We start from the raw sequence: 21,020 nt of genomic DNA, 5'->3' as shown, positions 1-21,020 counted from the left end.
TCCATTTTAATTCCTAGATGCTTATCCAAACAGAGCTTTGGAGAGAGAACTCAAAGATACAATTCATCGATGAACTAAGTGATCTAACCTCGATGTACTGCGTCACATCCATATAACGTCGGTGTTAAACAACTAGAGATTCTTCGTCTGGTGTAAAGCAGAACTTGCACAAACCGAGTAATAACCGGTTGAGGAAGTTTCAATGCTTCCACTCCTTCATTGAAATGTGGCTGTAGGTATGAAAATCTGATGTTATACTCGTGTAAGCGAATATGACTATACTATACTTGAATATCAAATTTTAATATTCCACTTTATCACTCTCCCACAGTCTAGAGCAGAAAAATACGTGAAAAAAGAGTAAATGTTGTAGACAGGTTTCTACCTTGAAAGGTTTGCCAAAGTTTACCCATTTGTTGGAAAGAAGTGCTTTTATTTGAATCTGTTGAACATTTCCTTTATCTTGTCCCAGCTGGATACTTGCCGCCGTAATAGTATTTTCCTTTGGGAGCATTATCTCTAAAGAAGTCTTCCTTCTTTCGATTGAACAGTAGATATTTCTCCTGTTGATCCCGTGAAGTGGGTTATCAGGGTAAGAGCAGGATGCTAAAAATGCAAAAAAAAAAATGAAAATAATAGCAATCGTCTAAAATCATACTGTATGAGCGAGAGTGAAAACAGCTTACGAGCTTAATAGTTGCACTAAAAGAGTTTCTTCTCCCTGACCTGCTTGACCGAGCGCTTGAGTTTCACGGTCGTAGAGTGATCGGATATCATCAAGCTTATCGTTGTGAACTGACCTTTCGCGGTCGTAAAACATTACAAATTTGGCCGATGTTGATCCGCATTTCTTGGTACGTTCATGTGAGTAAGTACAAACACTAAGGTATTTTAAGTGAGGTCTTATATGCTTAAATTAAAAAGCGAGAGAATTTTTTTTTAAATTGTATCAAAATATAAAAATCGACATCTCGATCGATAATAAATAGGGTGGGGGCTACAACACTCATTTTTTAGCCGAAGGCATCGTGACCAAATGGACCGTGTTCCCGAAAAGTTGTACTTTTGCGATGGAAACTAATGAGAAATTATGGAAGTTTACGACCATCAAGTGCTAACTTGTTACGAAATGGGGAAATCTTTTCGAGCTTATTTATGTTTCTTTTCAACATTACGAAAGTGTGTGATATTGTTCTTAGGCCTTTGGATGCTCAAATATTTAATCACAAGAAAGAGATTTACCTAAACACTTTGGAACATCTCCATCCCACGTCTTGTTCCTTTGGCAAGAAAGGGATGATTTGCCATTCAAGGTGTAGCCTTTATCACACTGGAATTCTACTATTCCTCTGAAGGCAAAGTTTTTAACGACATTTGTTTGCCTTCCATGTGTTGGTGTTCCTGGATCTCCGCACGAAATTACTAGGAAAAATGGCCATATACATAATTTATCAAAGACCAAAAAAAAAACCCGTAATCATATCTACAGGGTTATTCATTTACTAATCTAAGACATTGACGAGAAACGAAATGGTTAAATAAATAAAAATCTAAGATAAAATCTCGACCTCGTCGCTTGACGAAGATTAGCCGTGTAGAAGTCGAAACGACGCGGTAAATACGATTGATAGCCTGACTCCACTTTGCGAGGCGAACAATTACACGTTCATTTATCTATAGAACCGTAATGAACAACAACATCTTCCATTCCTTCCACATCTTCCTACTGGTTTGCCTTTGTGGCTTAGTAGTTAATCATAAAGACCAACCACTGTCGTTCCTATTTAATACGTCTTTTACCTTTGCACTGGGGTATCTTGTGACTCCACTTTCCATCCAAACATTGAATGGTTTTTTCACCGACATACTCAAAGTCACCATCACATTGAAATTTTATGAATTTCCCATGCGTAAAGTCATCTCCTATTCTTATTCCATTCCCTGGTTCACCAGGGTCTAAACATGGAGCTGAAAGATAAATTCCGTGTAAATGTAAGCATTTGGATCCGTTTGTCGTGTAATTTATTTAATAAATGAGAAAATAAGCTCAGAGAGAATACTAGGGAAAATGGATCAAATGGCTTATGTCCATACAATCTGAAAACTATTCGATTGTACTGTCGAGTTAATCAATATATAAATATCACTTATTACGTAAAAGTTTAGATGCCAAAGCTATTTTTACTTTTCAATTTCTATTTTTTCCCCTTGCGTTTGTTTTGATAATTACTTGTTGCTTGGTTTTTTTTGTTGTTGTTGTTTTGTTTAATTTGGTAGCATTTGATAATTTGTTCAGCTCCGAAGTTGGCACCAATAATAGCAACCCCCTCCCCTCCTTCCTTGCGCCATTATAACACAACGACGTTCAATAGGCCATCTTACAGTTGTTTACTTAGTTGACAAGCCTTTGATTTGGAGTGAGGCTGAAGGTGACCATGTTGCGATAGAGACCAATATCTGGTTAGCAAAACTAGATATAACAAAGCAATTTACATTTGAAAAACAGCAAGGTTTGTATCATAACAAGTTCAACCTTAGCCTCACTTCTATTCAAAGGCTTGGCAGGCAATCAGGCAACTGTAAAATGGACTATTACGATTCTTTGGTGACAATTTTACTCACCAAGGCAACTTGGGGCAGATGAACTCCACTCTTTTGTTTCCCCACAGGTTATTATTTTGGATCCTTCCAAAGTGTAATTCGCCTCACAAGCGAATTCCACCGAGCTACCATAATTAAAACCATTTGTAATACTAACTTGTTTCACATTAGCAGGGGTATCTGGATTCCCACAGTTTATAACTGTAAAAAAAATTTCAAACGTGAAATTCCTTCAGGAATACAAGGGCGTATAAAATTTAGGATCACTTACTTTATCACATATCTATTAAGACGATGTAATTTTCAATTTGTTTGCAAAGCAAACGTTCACGTGATAATGAGATTAAATGGCCAATAACGAAATGGCACGGTCTGTGACATTTTGAATATCGCAGGCTTTCATAAAACACACTAAGTTTGAACGACAGCGAGACAAAAATGCGCGAAGGATGTAGGTTGGGCCTTTGCATATTGAATCATTCTCTTTTGAATATGGGTGTAATGTTAAATTTAGTTTGTAAAAGAACAGTACTTACTTTGGCATGAAGGTTCCACTCCGCTCCACTGTTCATCGTTTTGACAAACTCGAGTCTCTGAGCCAATCAGCTCGTAGCTTTTCTCCTTACACCGATATTTCACGTAACCGCCAAATCGCGTGTGACCGGTTTCCGAAACTATTAAAACTTTATGTGGAGTTGACAACCTGCCGCAATCAATTGCTTTAAGGGACAAAAATAATATGGAGATAATTATAAAGCAACAGCAAATAAACTTAGCTCCAATTTGTTCGCTCCTCCATCGCTTTGAGGACTGACCATAATAAAACTTTTAAGTTGTTTAAGGGGAGGGGAGTGGGGACTTTGGTGGAGGATAACAGGTAACACGAATTTTCACGAAAGATTCGTCCCCAAAGAAATCTATGGCATGAATGTTACTTGTCGTTTGCAAGATACCTTTATTTCTGGGGAGCTCGCTGAGTCCCTAATTTGTATTTTCACGCTCTTTCCCCTTTCTCCGAGAGCTTTCCATTTGCTTAGTAAAACAGCATCTAATGAAACACTAAGTAGCATCATTTCTTACGTTTACAGATTGACGCACGTCCACTCCATGTTTGATTCGCCTGACATTGGCGATACTTGTCTCCAACCAACTTGAAGCCGGGGTTACATTCAAAATAAACCTTACTACGGAACGTAAAAGCGTGTGATTTAATGTTGCCATGGAGAGGGATTTGTGGCCTGCCACAACTTTTAGCTGTGAACATAAAGGAAATAAAACTACCATTAATCGATAAAAAAAACACAATATTTACCACTGAGAAAAGATACGATGAATAGCTCAGTTTTAGCCCTTTTCAGTAAAACTTATCCATCGACTTAATGTTTTGCCTGAAATATTGACGTAACAACGATGTCTTTACCATCACGACTAAAGTGAAGAGAGCCTTAGCAGCCTGTGTGTATGAGGCGTGGGCGAGGTTCATTGGCGTCGAAACATCCTCTGACGGATAATAGCCGGTTCCATTTTCTTTATCATTGCACAGGCCCTCTATCGGAGAGTCGAGCTAAAAACTAGGGCGCTTCGTATTCTGTTGCACATCGCGAGTGCGTGAATGCAAGTTTTTCATAGGCAGGCTTTAAGGACTTGTTAAAACTACTAATCAAAATTTTTAACCATCAAGCTATAATGTTACGCAGGACATGTTTGGATAAAATTTCAGCAAGGTAAAATACACTGGTCCGCCGCTAGTCCAGTTGGCACATGCGAAAGCAGAACTAAACAATTTTTTCCTGGTCCATCTGACCCGTTTTCTTTGGTGGGAGACGAAGAGCTCGAGCGCCGCTGTTATTCACATTGCTTCGATTTGTACCATGGTTGCCATCACTTGAGAAATACTCCTTCCTTCGCAAGTATCGAAGCTACCGCACGAGGTGTTTTTTGTTTCTCTTAAGAGCAAAATGGGTTTGTGATTTATGTATGTGGTAATCAGTGGTGGTGGTAAAACGATGTAACTTTGATGCGACTGCCGCCAAAATTTGAAAATTTTTTTTTCGAATTTTGGATTCGCGAAAAATTGGAATGCATTTGAATTTGCTCCGCTAGCGCGTCCCGGCTCTTACTTAAATGAGAAGAGGAGCACAATGGAAGACCACCAAAAAGGTCTCGCTTTTTTCGGATCAGAACAATTTACAATTCATGGAAAACGTTGTCGTGAGTTTACATTCATTTTTATAAACTCCTTTTTCGGAAAATGCAACAGAACCGCGCAAGAGTGTGGCCAGAAAACATTTTCAGAACCAGCTCGCGTAAACCACACGTCAGTTTTATCATAGTTTCACACAGGATTGCGTGAGGGAGGTGAAACAGGTCACATGATAATAGAAAAAAAACATACCGATGCACTTGAATTCTCTTTTCAGCCACGTCGTATAGTTACACTCCATAATCGGCGATCCCGTCAAAAGATGACCTTCATGACAGGCCAGATAAAGGGTTGTACCGTGTGTGTATCTCACTTGATCCGTTTTTGGATATATGATACGTGAATTACTTGGAATGGAGGGTTTTACACATGGCATAACTGGAAAAAAACAAAGAGCAATGTTCATAAACAACTATTAAGTTAAAACCTAGAACCTACCTTTGTGAATGAGTAATCTAGCCAGGTATTTTATTTGCCCCCTTTCATGTACGTTAGCCATGTGTTATACTGCTTCACTGATATAAAAGATATATTAGAGCCTATTTCGGGGTTATTTTTGTTTGATATTACAATCATTTAGAATGGTGTGATAAAATACGCATAGACAGAACCAATGTAAGTGTGGCAACTAAAACTCATGCTTTGATCCTAATTATCTGTTTTAAAAGAAAATGGTTAAGATTCTTCCTGTAGCCATTTTCTCATGGTAAAAATTTATGGATGAAAGATTCACTTTAAGTTATGCAACTCTATATGTGTTCCGCACTTCTTGTTAAATGATAAAATTACAATTATAGTTAATCTACAATATCGTAAGGGTTTTCTGTATTGGTGTTAGAAAGAAAAGGAATGGAAATATTATATTAATTTAAGTCATTTAATGTAAATTATAAAAAGGGCAGGTTGATTACTTCGTACTCCTTCTTGGTGGTCTTATCTTAAAGGTCGAGTTTGATCACGTTCTTCTTGTGAGTTTGGCCACGTTCTCCTAGTGAGTTTAATCACGTTTTCTTCGTTGTGATCGTGAGGTTGACATGGAACTCGGGATAAGCCATGTTCTTAAATAAGTTAATTTGTTAGTCCAGGAAGAGTAAATCTCCCTGGTAATAGGTCGCGTTCGACACCTTCGTGTTCCCAGAGGTAATTTAAAGGAAAATAGGTGATACCCCTCATGTTTCGCAACAAGAAGCAATTTGGGGGCGGTACTTGTGAGCGCCTTTCTTCTTTAACTCTTGTGACCAAGATGTTGTTATATAACAATCTTTAAAGGTGATTTTCTCTTAAGATACACTTTCAGGTATAAGTAATACTCTACACCAAGTTTATTTGTAATTTTTATATTGTCGATCTCGTTTCTGTTCTGGCCGATCTCAACCGTAAAGATATGAAAATTAGGGAAGAAATTGATTTTGTAACTGCGTAGACAACCCTAAGGTGCTTACTCAGTATGTGGGAACTATAATACGTAGTCAAGCGTGATTCGCTAGTTGAGATGGTACGATGACGACACAAGAAGATTGACGGCTTAGAAATGTCATCCACAGTGCCACCTTTATAAGCGGAGACTCTAGTTTTCCCTGATATATTGAAGCTAGTCCCCATTGTAACAACTTGAGAAGAAAAGTAAATAAAGAAGGATCAACCAAACCACAAACGAGTGTTGGAAAAAATTAATTCTAACATTCTTAAATAAGCACACAGGTGCTAATTTCAGATCTTGCCCTCGGTGAGGGGCGCTTATTCGAAAGAGGGCGCTTAATCGAGCGGAGCGTGTTAGTTAGCGTGACAATTGGGCAAAAGTTAAAAGACCAGATAACGCGACTAAAGGAACTCTGTGAACACATGGAGAAAGAAAGAACTCGAAGTGACCTAACTGAATGGAAAGTATTCTCCTGTACTGATTCCGACGTATTTCTCAGTCTTCGCAATACACATAGTGACAACAAATATAAAAGAGGAAATAGAACCAAAAAAAAAGAAGGTGGAGTTCCTGCAATTTTTGGAAAAACCCACACATATTAAAAGAATATGCTACGCACAATCTATTAGCTAAGATATATTCGTAAAAATCTTCCCTGGGATGTCGAGGAATTACTAACCTTTACATTGCGGGACAGAAGAGTTCCACCTTCCATTAATACAACGAAGACTGCGATCTCCAACCAACTCATAGCCATATTTGCAGTTAAAAGAAACCACTTGTCCATGGGAGAAGCGTGTGCCAAACACGTGACCATTTGGGAGATTCACAATCTTCGTGCAGTTAGCTGAGAAATAAACATAGAACAATGCTTTAGGACATGAAAATCAAAGCTGTTCGGCCCTCAGATGCAAATGGCGCATCAGAAGGATAAAAGAAAGAAAGTTTAGTGCTGGAGATTTGGAATAGGCCATTTATAAAGAGGTCAATTGGTTAGGGAAAATAAGACAGCTTACCTTTACAAGTTGGAACTTGTGAACTCCAAACGCCCTTGTTGCATGTTAATGCTGAAGCCCCAAATAGATCAAAGCCTGTAAAACAAGTGAAGTTTGCTTCTGCACCATGGCTGTTGTCATTGCCATGTAGTGTACCGTTAGCTGGACTTTGCAGACGAACACACGACGGCAACTCTGTAGGAGAAAAATATCATATTCAATTGATCTCTTAACATATTCTTGGTAAAAGATAAAAAAGGGCTAAAACGATGCGTTGCAAGCAGTTTTAATCAGTTTTATGTCAAGTAGTTGTCAAAGTTTTGATACAAATTTTTAAAATTGCATCAAAACTTTGACAGCTAATTAACTTGCATTAAAATGCAAGTTTATTAGTTTTACGATCGTCTCGATAACTTAATATAAGTTTTACGATCGTCACGATAACTTGATATAAGTTTTACGATCGTTTCGATGACTTACTTTGACAATAGGGTAACTCTCCATTCCATTGTCCATCTATGCACTCCAACCTTGTCTTACCGATCAGCTGGAAACTGTTATTAGCACAGCGAAATTCTATGGCAGCCTTGCCAACTTGTGGGGTCACATGAGATACTTTACCATTTAAAATGTTACCCACCTCCGGACAAAACCCTAGATGAAGCAATAACATTTTTAGGTGGAGAAAATTAAAAAATGATTAAACTGTCTTCAGTTTTTGTCATAAATTGACAATGAAAAGCTATCTTGTGTTGAGCATAAAGCATTATATCTTTTCACTATTACACAGCTGGTGACAAGTGACAAAAAATGGGAACCGAACCTCTTTCATCTTCATTTTAGAACTCTCTGTGTCTCTGTAGTGATTATCTATGATATTTCTAGAGGCTTGGAATTGAAAAGTTTGACATGTAACATTTTTGCACGAATCAGCGAATGTTGTTTTGAAATGCGGAACTACTAAACAATGCCGATCTAAAGTTATAGAACATTTTTTTTTATTCTAAAGATAATTTACATCATACCAAGACATCGGAATTGTGTCTGTGTCCATTTGTTCCCATTGCATGTTATAATTGGCATTCCATCCAGATAAAAACCCTGTTTACAGCCAAAGAGGATTACTTGGCCGTTTTGGTACTTTTCTCGCCGAGTGGGATGAGTGATGACTGAGCCATGAGGAGAGGTTGGTTGATCACACGTGGAGCCTTAAAAAAAAATAGACAGCTGACGTCAAGCTTCCGAGACGAACGGCGAGTCAATGTCACAACATCAATCCCTTTACAACAAAATGACCTGAGTTAAGAAACAAATAGTTTCCGCCTAATAATGGTAAATTATTTGCAAAGAAAGGCTAATTTAATGACCCTGAAGTGTATAACGTTAAGTCCTAACATTTCTTGAACAATCTTGGGGTTTCCTGATTTGTTGGGCATGCGCTTTTCCATATGTATTATAATTCTCTTTGAATTATCTTGTAAATATTGGATGCGTAGATATCAAATGGCTCAACCGGAACAGACAGAGCTGCCCTTGAGAATCTGGCTAATGATGCTTACCCTTATGCCTATCTCATGGTCACTTATCCTTAACTTGTCATGAATATGGATAGTCTTGTTTCACTTTTCGGAAAGTAGACAGACTCTCAGAAATGGAGGCAGCGATGCAGAAAAAAATAAGCATCTCTGTCTTTTGTATGACAAAATGCTGACGGATAACACATGATACCCTCTTCCGCTTAATTTGAGAGTAACGCGTTGCTTATTTTTCGGTCTCGGCGCCAAAGAAAGCTTATTGCCCTTTGCATAAGGCAAATATCTCTTTTCCTCAGTGAGATGTGAGACACGGATCCGAAACCATGTGTGCGACATCAAAATTTATAACCGATAGCTTTGTCAACTTTTAAAGATATTTGAGTATTATAGTTTTTGTCAGTCACCAGATGTGAAGGTCACAAGCAAGGGAATATTCAAGAGTCTCAAGACAGAAACTAACAGTGTACAGTTCATTTCGTTAAGGAAAACTCTGAAAACCCCCTTTCCATTGGCCTACTCAAGAATAAGAATATGTAAAGGCACGTCAAACTTAAAACTAACTGCACTGCTATCAAACATCAGTTCACATTTGCCGAATGAGCGGCGTCTCCAGAAGAGTTCAGTGGCACGCGCCCTTGCTATTAAAAATATTTACAACTTTTAGATGAAAACAAAGCTGAAAGCTGACGCATGACATCCCCTTTCGTTTTGAGAGAACAGGGTTGTTTATCTTCCAACTGGAGTGTTAAGGGAAGCTAATTGAGCATCACATGTATGAGAGGTTACTCACCATATGTGACGATCACAAACGAGAATATAAAGGATGCTGAAACCAACCCCGCACGTTTCGGCATAAGGAAGCCCGTAAAATCTAACCTTCTTACTGAAATAGGTTGCTCAAATTGAGATAAGGATGTGGAAAGACAACCTTTTATATGCAATGTACTTCAACTTCCTTTAATACTGTAATCTAATGTAAGAATATTAATGTCAAAGGGGCAGCATCTCCAGCAGCGTTCAGTGTCACGAATCCCTAACATTTGGCTTGTATTGATTTTGACTGATTTACATTGAAAAGCAAATTAGTCTCCTACAGTGTGTAATTGGAAAACAAACAAGCTATTCAGTGAAAAAGCCACTTCCTGCATCTTCACCCGTAAATGATAAGATACAAAGACTTCTCATGACGGACAGCTAACAAGATGCCAACAAGTCAATTTAGCTTCCCAGCTTGCTTTGTAATTTGTCGTCCGATTTCATTGTTCAATTCAAACGTGATGTAGTATCTTTTGAACTTTAAATAATTGAATTATTTAATGAGTTTACAGAACAATTAAATTTCCTGATTGTGACATACCCTGGAAAATGTGTTCTTAAAATCATGCGAGGGCAATTGAGTGAGATTGGGTTAATCTTTTTCATTTCCTTATTTTGGTTGTCGCGTCATTGGAGAGCCTAAACATTGCGGAGGCTGATTTTTTTTGACAGTTTCTACATACTCGTATGCCAATTCCATGGTTGAAGCCCTGTCACTTTCTTTTCGTGATCAAATATCGATATTCTTGTCTTTCTTTGCAGAAATCAGGCATATAATTCGAAGTGAGAGCGACGATGCGAAAAAAGACATTTTTTGTATCGTAATTTTAAGTTTTTCGTGAAATGCTTACGGATGAAACAGGCAAGATCTTTCGCTTTGAGGGTACAGTTTTGGTTATTTTCCGGACTCTGCGCAAAAGTTTGCTCCTATCAAGCGGAAAAGATTTATTTTCCTCTCTGAGATTTTGAGAAAAGGATTCGAAGCTATGGGTGTCTTTTTTTTCTTTTTTTTCTTATGTATCACTGATAACTTTGTTAACGTTTAATGTGATATAGCTATGTTACTGTTCGTACTCAAATGCATGTGTGACGACCACGAGCAAGATAACGTTCAACACAGACACTAACAATGCACGGTTCATTTCATTTAGGGATACCCTAAACTACCTATTCCATTGGTTTGAACAAAAATAGGGATGTGTAAAGGCACATTACCTTTTTCTGTGCGACAAACTCATACTAATTACGCTGTAACTAACAGTACTTTCAATTTGCCGAAAGAGCAGTGTCTCCGGCAGAGTTCAGTGACACGTGCCTCTGCATGTTAAGTTAATAATTTAAGAAAAAAGAAAAGAAAGCTGAAAAATAAAGCTTGGCATATTGTTTCGTATGGGGTCTGAGTACTGCGCTATATACCTTCCAGCTTCAGCGCTCATGCAAGTTTATTGAGTCTAACATGTACGAGAGGATACTTCTCTTTAGATATGAACTTTTAAAATCGATAACTTATTACTTGCACTTTTGTCAAAACTTATTATTTTTTCGTGCTCGTCGTACGTGATGATCACAAACGAGAAAAGAAAGGACGCTGAAACCAACCCTCACAGATAAGGATGATGAAAGACACGTTTTTCTTTCTGTTTAAATGCAATGCCGTTTAACTTCCTTTTGCGTTTTAATTAAATAAAAGAATATGAATGTCAAAGGGGTCAGCATCTCCAGCAGCGTTATTTGTCACGAATCTCTACCGTTTGACTTGTCTTGCTTTGACTGATTTACATCGTAAGGCAACTTAGTCTTGTATAGCAGGTAGTCTCATTTGGCATGTAATTCAATGTAAACGCCATGTCGTTCACCTCAAGTGATCGAAAAAAGGAAGCGAAACAGACAAGCGGTCCAGTCAGGCAACCCTTCCTTGCATTTTCCGCACGCAAATAACATGAAACCAACTGGTCGATATAGCGTCCCGGCTCGCACTGTAATTAGCTTCTGATTTCTTTGTTAAATGTGTGAGTTACGCCGGTAATCGCAATTTCAAAACGAAAATCTCAATGCCGGTCATCTTTTGTCTTACTCTCTTTGCTCTTTTTGATCTACGGTGACAAGTGTCGCTAAACTTATTAAACTTGAAGCATAGATAATCAGTTTTACCACCCAATATACAATGACTTATTTTGCATATTGTCTTCGTCTCTTGCAAGCTGAAGTAGGACCGGAAGAGACCGAAAATAAAGTTTTGAAGGCAACTCATGGTTATCACCGTACGCTGTGTTTACGATAACGAAATGTAATTTGAAGGTATTGCTTCTGCGTTTCAGACGCAAAGGAATTAAATAAGAATCACGCACGAACGTGTCAAAGGATTTTCCCTTTCAGCACACGTGTTCGGTCAAGCTGCAAACGGTAACGTTATCTTTGTTTTCTTACTTTTGAGCGTTGTTATTTCTCAGGGTATAAAGGGCAGAAAAGGAGAAGTTATCTGTCAACAAAGGGTTATTTCTTAGTGCGGAATTTTTTTCTACTTGAGCCAAATCACTGAGGTTGAAACTGTGCTGTTATTTTCTTTCCATCGAAAGATCTGTGTCTTTGGAAGTCATTCAGCCCCGGCCGTTTAACTTTTTATCAGAATTGGGCAATATGGTGTTTCAATCAGACCTACCAAGCCGCAGCACCGTCTTACTTAGTTTTACACTCAACTGTGTATATTTTCAACCTCTCCTTATTTCCTTTACCATAAATAGTTTACCATCGAAACCAGCAGGAAACCATACCAGATGTAACAATTTTTATCAAAAACGACAGAGAAATGATGGCGCAACTAAGCGCAGAAAATGTCTTTTCTGCCACAGGAAGAAAATAACTTCCCTGACTTCTCATGCGACGTCCTAAAATCCGACCTCAACATCCGCTACAACTGGAGCAGCTCAAATTGATAGCACGTTCGCACGTTCGGAGTGCACGCGTGCAGGCTGTTTTCCTTAGCAACTAGTTAGTTATGTTTTTCAAAGGCAGCGCTCAGACCGAAAAATTAACTAGACAATCTTAACACGTTAGTGCACTGAGCTCTGAAACTTATCTAGAATTAAACCTACAAACATAGCAAGATGCAGTTTTTGCGATATCAGGTAAGATTTCAATTTACTCTACACTGTAACTTAAGTGAAGCTGGAAGGCCTAAATGGGAAAATTTATGCGCTAGATTGACCAATACAGTGATTGATCTTGACAGGGTGTTTCGATCATCGTATTAAGAGGATTTTTTTTTCTTAAGAGGCCAGATACGTGAAAAGTATTTGAACAGGCCTCGCAACTATCATCACATTTTAAAATTCAATGATAAGGAGCGACTAGTGCCACTGCACAGAATAACAAAGGGCGAAACGTTCTTATTTTAAAGATTCAAATCCGGCCAGTCCTTTTCAAGATGGGGAAGTTATGGGTCAATAAATAGCAAGAAGTATCAAACAATGGAAATCGATGATAAATGATGCTCTATGCCAACTGTTCGATTGAAACCGGACAAATATCAAAGTTTTATTCTGTATTTATAAAATCAGAAATGTTGCTTTCAGTTATCACGAAGAGTTTCTAACATTAGATAACCTTCAACCTTCTCTATACTAAAAGAGAAGATTCTTCTTTCGGCAGGGGGAGGAAAGCACGACAAAAATCACTCCTTGAAATACTCCTATTTCTGCGTGTTTACAGGCGTAGGCTTAAATTTATTACATTCTGTACCCAGTAAGGACACTCAAAGGATGTTGGATGTTATTAGTCATATAAAACTTCTTTAACATTGGCCAAGGACACTGCTCACAATGTAACAATTACAACCAAGTTCTGTCAAAAAAGATTAGATCTCCCTTCGTACGTGTTGCTATACACTTCCTTTAAGTTAGGCGGGAAAAGACACTTTAGAGGTAGGGCCAGACCTTTTTCAATTGTCATCACTCTTACATTGAATTATGCATTGATCTTGTAAGGAGAAGTCATCATTCAATAAAGAGTCGAAACCAAAACCCGCTAAAAGGATGACTTTCATACTCCATGCAATTCACAATTTAGCTAGTTTGATAAAAGGAGCTTCGGCTCAGAAGACAATTCGAATCAATCCGAAATATGTTCGAAAAATGTTGTTGACTCGATGAAAACAACTAAGTTTGGTAACATCAACTGAGTTGGCTGCCGTAGAGAGTTTCTAAAGCTGATGTTTCGAGCGCCCGCACTTCTTCAAATTTGCCACAAAGTTGACCTAAAATTCGCTTTGATCTTTACTGGATATCTACTAATCTGCTAAGAGAAGACAAAATTAACTAAATAGACCGTGCACTTGAGTTTCAAGCATATGATTAGCTAAGAAACATTCACTGGGAAAAGAACTGAACTTCTCTCTTTTTTCCTAGATTCTCTGGTATGTGTTTTTGACTGCACTGATGTTGGCCACTCAAAATGTAATGAGCCGAAAAAATAGTAAGTTTTTGCGGAAATTCACGCCTTTACTCCTTGAATTCAGAATTGACTGACCATCAGTCAATGAAGTCGTTTTCTATTGTGCCATTCTATTTTGGGGATCTCCATACAATTTTACTGAGAGGGAGAAAGTTGAATAAAAGGAAGTTCCACCATCAAACTGATGGCGAACAGAAGGAGCAAAGAAGCTTATGAACAAAATTGCAATCAGTTCATTTAAAAAGGAAATGCTAGGCAGGCGCAAGGCGCGTGTCTTTTTTACATCAGCTGACATCAAACGAGAGGCTTTAATTTGGTATTTCGCGAGAATTCACTCCTATAAACAGAAGCGAGTTCTAATTTCGGTTCATTCAAAATAATTGAAGAAGATGAATTAAATAAACTTGAAATCTCAACGAAGAGATTTAATATTAAGGGTAGTGACACCTATTATTAATTTACAAAAAATCAGTATGAAAAAATTTTCACCGGAGCGTTAAATTCCAGTCCAGTATATCTAACTGCATTCGTAACAGATATTACCTTACTGGGCGCACGTTACGTGTTTCTTCTTATCTTAGAATGTGACAAGAAATGCCTCGATATTCTCCGTGAAACTCGAAGAAATCCACCACCCAATAGTAGAGTGGAAATACACACCGGTTATTGTAAGGCAAGATATGTTTTCCGAAAAGGAACTGACATAAGAACCTGCAGGAAAGGGCAGTGGATTGGAAGCAAAGCACTCAAGTGTCTAGGTAAAGTTTCGCGGGTTGACTCGCTTTGGTTTGGATAAATTACAACCATTTGATCGAACAGAATGAATTATTACAAATCAAAATCCGTAAGCCACGTCGCCATTCGATGTTCATAAGTTGAATCATAAACTGGATTTTGTTTTACCGATACAAAAATATCCATTCCTAAGCCAGATCGAACGCATTCCACTATAATCCATGATTATTACTATTTTATGATTGAAAACGTAAGAAACTGTTCTCGTATTTTATTTCATAAATATTTTCTAACATTCTTTTTGTCAGCATATTGCGGTAAACCCGTGAACATTCCACACGCCACATTCTCTGGTTCCCGTTTCAGCTTCAACAGTATATTAAAATACAGATGTGATCAAGGCTATGTGCTCAAAGGACCAAAAAGAAGGAAATGCAGAAAAAAAGGACAGTGGTCTCAGGCTCCTACATGTTCACCAAGTAATTTGAATATGATAATCTTTACACACCTGTAAAGACAACAACAATTGTCAGTTGAGTGTCCAAATTAACCAGGGATTATTTTGATTTTGCGTTATATTTTTAGGTATAATGATAAGTCAGTCTTTCAGTCAGTCAGTATGTGAATCACTCAGCCTTTCTTCTTACATCTCTCTTAAGTAAGTCATTCAGTCTGTGAGTCAGTCTGTTAGCATTTGAGTTAGTTAGTCATTCGGTGAGTTGGTCAGTCAGTTATGCATATATGAGTCAGTCTGTCTGTCAGTCAGCTTGTGAGTCAGTCAGTCGGTCAGTCAGTCTTAGGAGTCTTTTGTTTCTTGTTTCTTTCAGAAACTCATTATTCCGTTCGTTTAGCCACTAGAATAGTGGAGTGTTAATTGGCAGGTGGATCGACTGGCCTATTCCACAAAGTATCACCTTAAAATACAGAAAAGACACGAAAAGAACAGAACAAATGAAAGCGCATTGCAATAAACCGGTCTTCTTTGAAGTGATCAATAATTTTTTTTACGTTTTTTGTTCACAGATTATACACCCTGTGGTGAAAGTCCTGTTGACCTGAGGGCGAGAGTGGTCGGTGGTAAGAGTTCGAAAAGAGGCTGGTGGCCCTGGCAGATTGGACTGCGCAGGGTCAACTCAAAAGGTAGTTTGAATGGAAAATTTTCATCGTCTGGCTCATTCATTGAATGCTGTATATATCAGGAAAGCTTGACTAACATTTTTGTTCCGACATTCGGCAAATCCTTTTTAGTAGCATATGACTGTCTGTGGCCTTTCACAACAGCAGAAAAAAATTTATCTTTCAAATCTCACTCTTAATTCTACACGCTATCAACGACTATTCTCATTCAACTGATTTTTTTGTTTGTTTGTTTATTTTTTCACGTTATTATGCTCCCAAAAATACAGAGTAGCTCCATTTTTCCGTATATGTTCGTTACACAACCCACAATTCCTCTGTTCGCTCTCACGAGGGGCCAAGCACGGAACGTTACTTAAAATGCACTGGTCAAAAACTGTTTTTTTTCCGCCATAATTTTTGAGTAGTTTTTTTCATTAAGAAATCATTGCTAGAGAATAATACTTACTGTTTTTCAATTTGTTTGCTATCTCTTCTTTAAGCGGAACTTGTGCTTATCTGTGGTGGTGCTCTGATTTCTCGTCGCTGGGTTCTGACGGCTGCACATTGTTTTTACCACCGAGATTTTCGAGGGGCTCTTGTTCTCGACAATTTTTCCAATAAGTAAGCACTGACTCCAATAATCCTTTTTACGTTTGAATTTTAAAGAAACATTTTATATCTACGGATATAATGTTTTTCATTGTTGTACTTGAAAGTTCACATTTAAAGGCAGAGGAAATTTTGCCAAAAAAAAAAGGTTTCGAGTTCTGAAATCATTCACAGGGCTTAACTCTTGAAAAACTCCCAAAACCAGTCTTTCCTTAGTAGGTGAAGCAAACCTGGCTTATTTTCTCTACGACTATTACTCTTTATCTCGCAGGTACCGCGTGACAGTGGGTGACCACCACTTGAGGAGGGATGAAAAATCTCAGATTGACGTGGATGTGATGAAGATATTTGTTCATCAAGATTATAATGATAGGAAAATCACAAATGACATTGCTCTGGTCAAACTCGACAAGGAAGTGGAACTTGGCCCCTTTGTACGGACATTGTGTATTCCGGACAAGGATAAAGGAGATTTGGCAATCGTTAAAAAGTACGGCATAGCAACAGGATGGGGTGTAACGCAAGCCCTGAAACCCTTACAAGTCCCCAAAGAACACAAACGCTACTCAGACCGTCTTCAATACTCAGCCTTCACAATTCAAGGCGACCAACTGTGCGCTAACAAATCAGCGGGATACTTTTTTAACTCCACAGTGACGTTTTGTGCCGGGGATGGGAAGGGAGGAAATGATACTTGCAAAGGTGACGGTGGAGGAGCTTTTGTCCGTAAGGCAAAAAGAGGAGACGACTTCCGTTGGGTGGCTACTGGGCTGGTCAGCTGGAGTTTGGGCTGCGCACAAAAGGATCATTATGGATACTATACCAGGTGTTCTCATTCATTGATTGGATAAAGAAAACTATGGAAGACAACTCATAGGAGAATGACTGAGCTTGTTCAATACAGTTTTACTGATTAATAATATAAAGAGTGTCTGTTCTTGGTCATCAGGAACAACACATCAGGCATTTAATTTTTGTTGTTTATGCTGCTTGCTTTAAAAGTTGCCTTCTGCAACTAGGAGTGAGAGTGCCAGTCAAAAGTTTTTTCTTGTAAGCTGAGTGAGGCTTTAAACCGATTAGCTGATGGGAAAAACTCCTGCGAAAATCGTTGCTTTACAATTTCTCACCGTTACTGTGATGTCTGATTGAGGTTTTTGCCTAGAAAGTCTGTGCTTTTGTAGATTAATGCGCAGATTGATGATTTGAATTTTTCTTTCTTTTTTTTTTTCGTGTTGTAGTCAAATAAAATCGCCAATGAACATAAGATGGTTTCTTTCATCCTCTCCTAAAGTAGATGTAATCATGGCAGAAGCAAGTAGACAACATCTTTAAAGGAGGAACTTTCAGTCATATTTCCTTTGGGGTCATCACTGCCTGAGTTGCCTCTACTTAACCTCTGATTGAAGCGACCATTGACCTAATGGAACATTAGCACACCGCGATGGCTCAACTCCTTTGCCAGAAATTTTCGACAGGCGATTAGGTAATTTCGTATGGAAACTTGTCGCCTTCGGTTTCGTCAGCAAGAGAGTTTGTTTCAAGATTGGCGATTAGAAAGGATCTTTCCGCGCGCTTTTTATGAAGCATGAGAGTAACATGCTGCTGGTAAGTTTCGCATACTCTCGGTAGTGCATTTCAAATACCGGCATTATCATTCCAGCAAGTTAACATTTTTCAGCCGTTCCCTTTGTTAATAACATGCTGTTTTGCAGTCTGACTATGGGTATCAGATACCGCGGGAATTTCGATTTTTCTATTTCTGTCTACGTGGTTTTAATGAAGTTTTGTGTAAATATCTCCTAATAACCTAAGCATGTTACGATAAGGGCTGGGGATTATGATTAGTAACTTAGCTTGGTTTCAAACAAGAAGAACGTGTCTTTATTCAGAAGGTGATCCTGAAACCACTGGTTGCTGAGATTAGCAAATCGTTTCCCCTTTCATATTGTTTAAGTTCGCACATCACTGTCACTTTTCCTCCAAGTTATACTTTGCTGCGTTCGCATGGAACCTTATAGAAGAAACTGTCTAGTTTGCTTCGTTCAATGAGGTTATTCAGGGCCGCGCTTCTGTGAGCCGGGCGTTTTTTTTTTTTGTTGTTGTTTTTCGGCAGGTGCTGTGCACACGATGTTGCCGTGAAAAGCAACTTTCTGAAGTCAGTCTCTCTCAAAAAGTATGATTTGCTTCGGTTTTCTTCCACAATTTGTTTGGAACCATTCAACATATGAAAAGTCCTTCCGAAATCGGGAACTTTTCTCGTTTAGATCAATATTTTTTTCGCTTAACGAAACGCTGTTAGTCATTAGTCATTTTGGGAGCCGTTTAATATTAGTGTGTAGAGGAGCCTCCTAAGTGTATTCGAGTGAGGGAAAACTCTCAGACCAGTGAACAAACATATTCACTCAAATTCACTAACAACTGGCAGAAACAAAAGTGAGATATCCAAGCGAACGAACAAACGATCAGATAGTTACCTCGATTCTAGCATTCATTCGAAAGTGCCAATTACTCTACAAGTTTGGTTTCGGTGTACCACTCTTTTAACCCCTAGGAGTAATTATATCCAATTTCTCCTTGCAATATCACCCCTGAATCAAACATTAAGGTCACGAGAATAAAGGAATTGATCACTAATTTAGGAAGCTCTTGATTGTCACACAAATTCTCCTTAACAAAACCTTAGAGAATGTGAAGAGAACAGTATAGAGAATATGCATATTGATGTTAGTGTGTAAAGGGTTAGTCCAACCTTAGCACACCATTTGCGACCACAAATAGATACAAAAGAGAAATCTTGATGCTTCGGAAACATGTCTTAAATGATTTTTATTACGCACGTAAAATATAGTAGATAAATCGACTTGTTCTGATGGCTATAAAACGTGTTCGGTTTAAATTTGATTACAATTTTGTTAGAAGAAATTTCTAACACCCTTATAGAGTTGAAACTTTCTTTATTGCTTCTCCTGATAGCTCAAACAACTTGTTAGCTCGGAGTGTAACGCATCATCTACAGGAAAGTGTCGGTTTCCAGTTTATAAAGTCTGCAATTAGCAAGCTTTCAACATTTAACCAACGTCACTATTTCTCATTTTACTAGCGAATCACGTTGTTACGTATAACAGTTCCCGCGTACCAAGTATGTACCTACGGTTTGTTTACTCTTACCAAAATGACATTCTACCTAGAAATGTCATACTTTTGCGATTAAGATCGGCCAAAACAGAAAAAAAGATTTGTGAAAAGATAGAGGGGCCGCAGCCAGGATAAAACATCTTGTAAAATTTAAAAAACGATCTCTGGCTAGAACTTTTAAAAAATACGAGCTTTCGGCTGTTTGCGCTACAGCCTTCAACGGGTAAAATGATAAAAAGGTAAGAAATACTAAGTGTGAAGTACAAAGTAAAAAATTAAAAATGCTGATAACTAAGAATGTTTGTTAAAAAGAATGTTGTATTGTCCGGGCAAAGGACAGGAATTGTTGTCCGCATTGAGAGTTAACTTGGAATGCCACGCTTCTTGTGTTTTTCTTGTTCTAAAACTGCCTTTGTCAATAATAGATGCATTATCAAAGTCTATTGCGTGACTATTGGCCCAGACGTGATTGGAAATTCTTGAGCCTTTTGCCGCGGTTTTCACATTTCTGAGGTGTTCTTTCTTTCCTGTGTTGAAGGCCCTGCCAGTCTCACCAATATAACACCATGAACATGAACATATAAGCAAAAAATATAAGCAAAAATAAGATGTGCAGTATTGAAGATCTTATAATACTTCTAAATAAGATGTGCTTTGATTTTATCTTTTAACAATTTGTCGTCCTGTGTTAATTGACTGGTAATCCCAGTATATATATCAGTCATGATGATTTTTGTATCGATGGATCGAACAACCCTGATAATATGAATAAACATAAAAAAGTTGAAAATGGAGGTTGGACATGTCCTTTCGCTATGATTACGATAATTGCACTGGTTGTAAATTTAAAAATGAACCACCCCCATTACCTTAGCATGTCCCCAGTTTATCTCCTTTCTGAGACTACTAGACTTAACGATATGTAATTTGACATGGTTTGATGTTACTCTGGTTTACAGATTTAATTAATGTAACCGAAGAAGTTACAATTCGTAGACCCAACGTTTCGACACTCCTGTCTGGTGCCTTCATCAGGGGTGATCTAAACGCTGCAACAAGAGGTCTTTTATACGATCACTAATTAGCTGGGAACCAGTCTCCGGTTCCCTTTCATCAGAAGTGCTACTAGTTGTAACTGGTTTATCTGAAGAGTTTCGGTTGAGTCATGATTAAATTTACCTTCTTTCTCTCTATACACAACTAAGAAACGACAAATGTGAGGGTATCGGCTGAACTGTGAGCTAGAACAAAAATGTCAGTTAGCGCCATATTAGCACGCGTGTGTTCATGCCAACAGGAAACTATTTACATCCTCTGTGATTGCCACTTACGGCTTAGTTCCACCGAATGTAAATACAGTTATCTACTTGTAAGGCACGCTCAGTAATATCATTAAGATTGCC

The 21,020-nt window shown here is 38.2% G+C and overlaps 2 protein-coding genes across 5 annotated transcripts in view; one reads left to right on the top strand and one right to left on the bottom strand.

Annotated features, from left to right (window-relative positions):
• Positions 1-21,020, bottom strand: part of LOC149047085 (CUB and sushi domain-containing protein 1-like) — a 109,501-nt gene that overhangs the window by 1,505 nt on the left and 86,976 nt on the right. Inside the window, exons 2-14 of one of the 3 annotated variants that reach the window (XM_089205288.1) lie at positions 9,545-9,603; positions 8,245-8,427; positions 7,700-7,873; positions 7,241-7,414; positions 6,904-7,071; positions 4,997-5,182; positions 3,682-3,855; positions 3,138-3,320; positions 2,623-2,802; positions 1,801-1,968; positions 1,243-1,422; positions 386-606; positions 89-230 (exon numbers count right to left, since the gene is read on the bottom strand). In XM_089205288.1, coding sequence (XP_089061414.1) covers positions 89-230; positions 386-606; positions 1,243-1,422; positions 1,801-1,968; positions 2,623-2,802; positions 3,138-3,320; positions 3,682-3,855; positions 4,997-5,182; positions 6,904-7,071; positions 7,241-7,414; positions 7,700-7,873; positions 8,245-8,427; positions 9,545-9,603 — 2,192 coding nt within the window. Of the gene's footprint in view, positions 1-88; positions 231-385; positions 607-1,242; positions 1,423-1,800; positions 1,969-2,622; positions 2,803-3,137; positions 3,321-3,681; positions 3,856-4,996; positions 5,183-6,903; positions 7,072-7,240; positions 7,415-7,699; positions 7,874-8,244; positions 8,428-9,544; positions 9,764-21,020 lie in introns of those variants that run through there. The other 2 variants (XM_089205287.1, XM_089205289.1) reach the window with 2 other exon arrangements.
• LOC149047100 (coagulation factor IX-like) lies at positions 12,487-17,746 on the top strand. 2 transcript variants are annotated; one of them, XM_089205305.1, is made up of 7 exons: positions 12,487-12,695; positions 13,974-14,040; positions 14,601-14,777; positions 15,063-15,233; positions 15,778-15,894; positions 16,374-16,494; positions 16,754-17,746. In XM_089205305.1, the coding sequence occupies exons 1-7, from the start codon at positions 12,675-12,677 to the stop codon at positions 17,331-17,333; spliced, it is 1,254 nt and encodes a 417-aa protein (XP_089061431.1). In that variant the 5' UTR covers positions 12,487-12,674; the 3' UTR covers positions 17,334-17,746. The 2 variants fall into 2 exon arrangements, with proteins under 2 accessions (XP_089061431.1, XP_089061432.1); XM_089205306.1 differs by lacking the exon at positions 14,601-14,777 and having other exon boundaries at positions 12,541-12,695.

This window comes from Pocillopora damicornis, chromosome 4, assembly GCF_964200805.1.
Source record: "Pocillopora damicornis chromosome 4, jaPocDami1.2, whole genome shotgun sequence".
Classification (NCBI taxonomy): domain Eukaryota; kingdom Metazoa; phylum Cnidaria; class Anthozoa; order Scleractinia; family Pocilloporidae; genus Pocillopora; species Pocillopora damicornis.
Note: the sequence above shows the minus strand (reverse complement) of the source record. Positions and strands in the feature narration are given on the sequence as shown.

Bases quoted from the DNA above. Each gene is read 5' to 3' on its own strand.
- LOC149047100 (XM_089205305.1), top strand. From the start codon at position 12,675: ATGCAGTTTTTGCGATATCAG. The intron at 14,041-14,600 runs GTAAGTTTTTGC...TTCTTATCTTAG, and splicing joins TGTAATGAGCCGAAAAAATA to AATGTGACAAGAAATGCCTC. The intron at 14,778-15,062 runs GTAAAGTTTCGC...TCTTTTTGTCAG, and splicing joins CAAAGCACTCAAGTGTCTAG to CATATTGCGGTAAACCCGTG.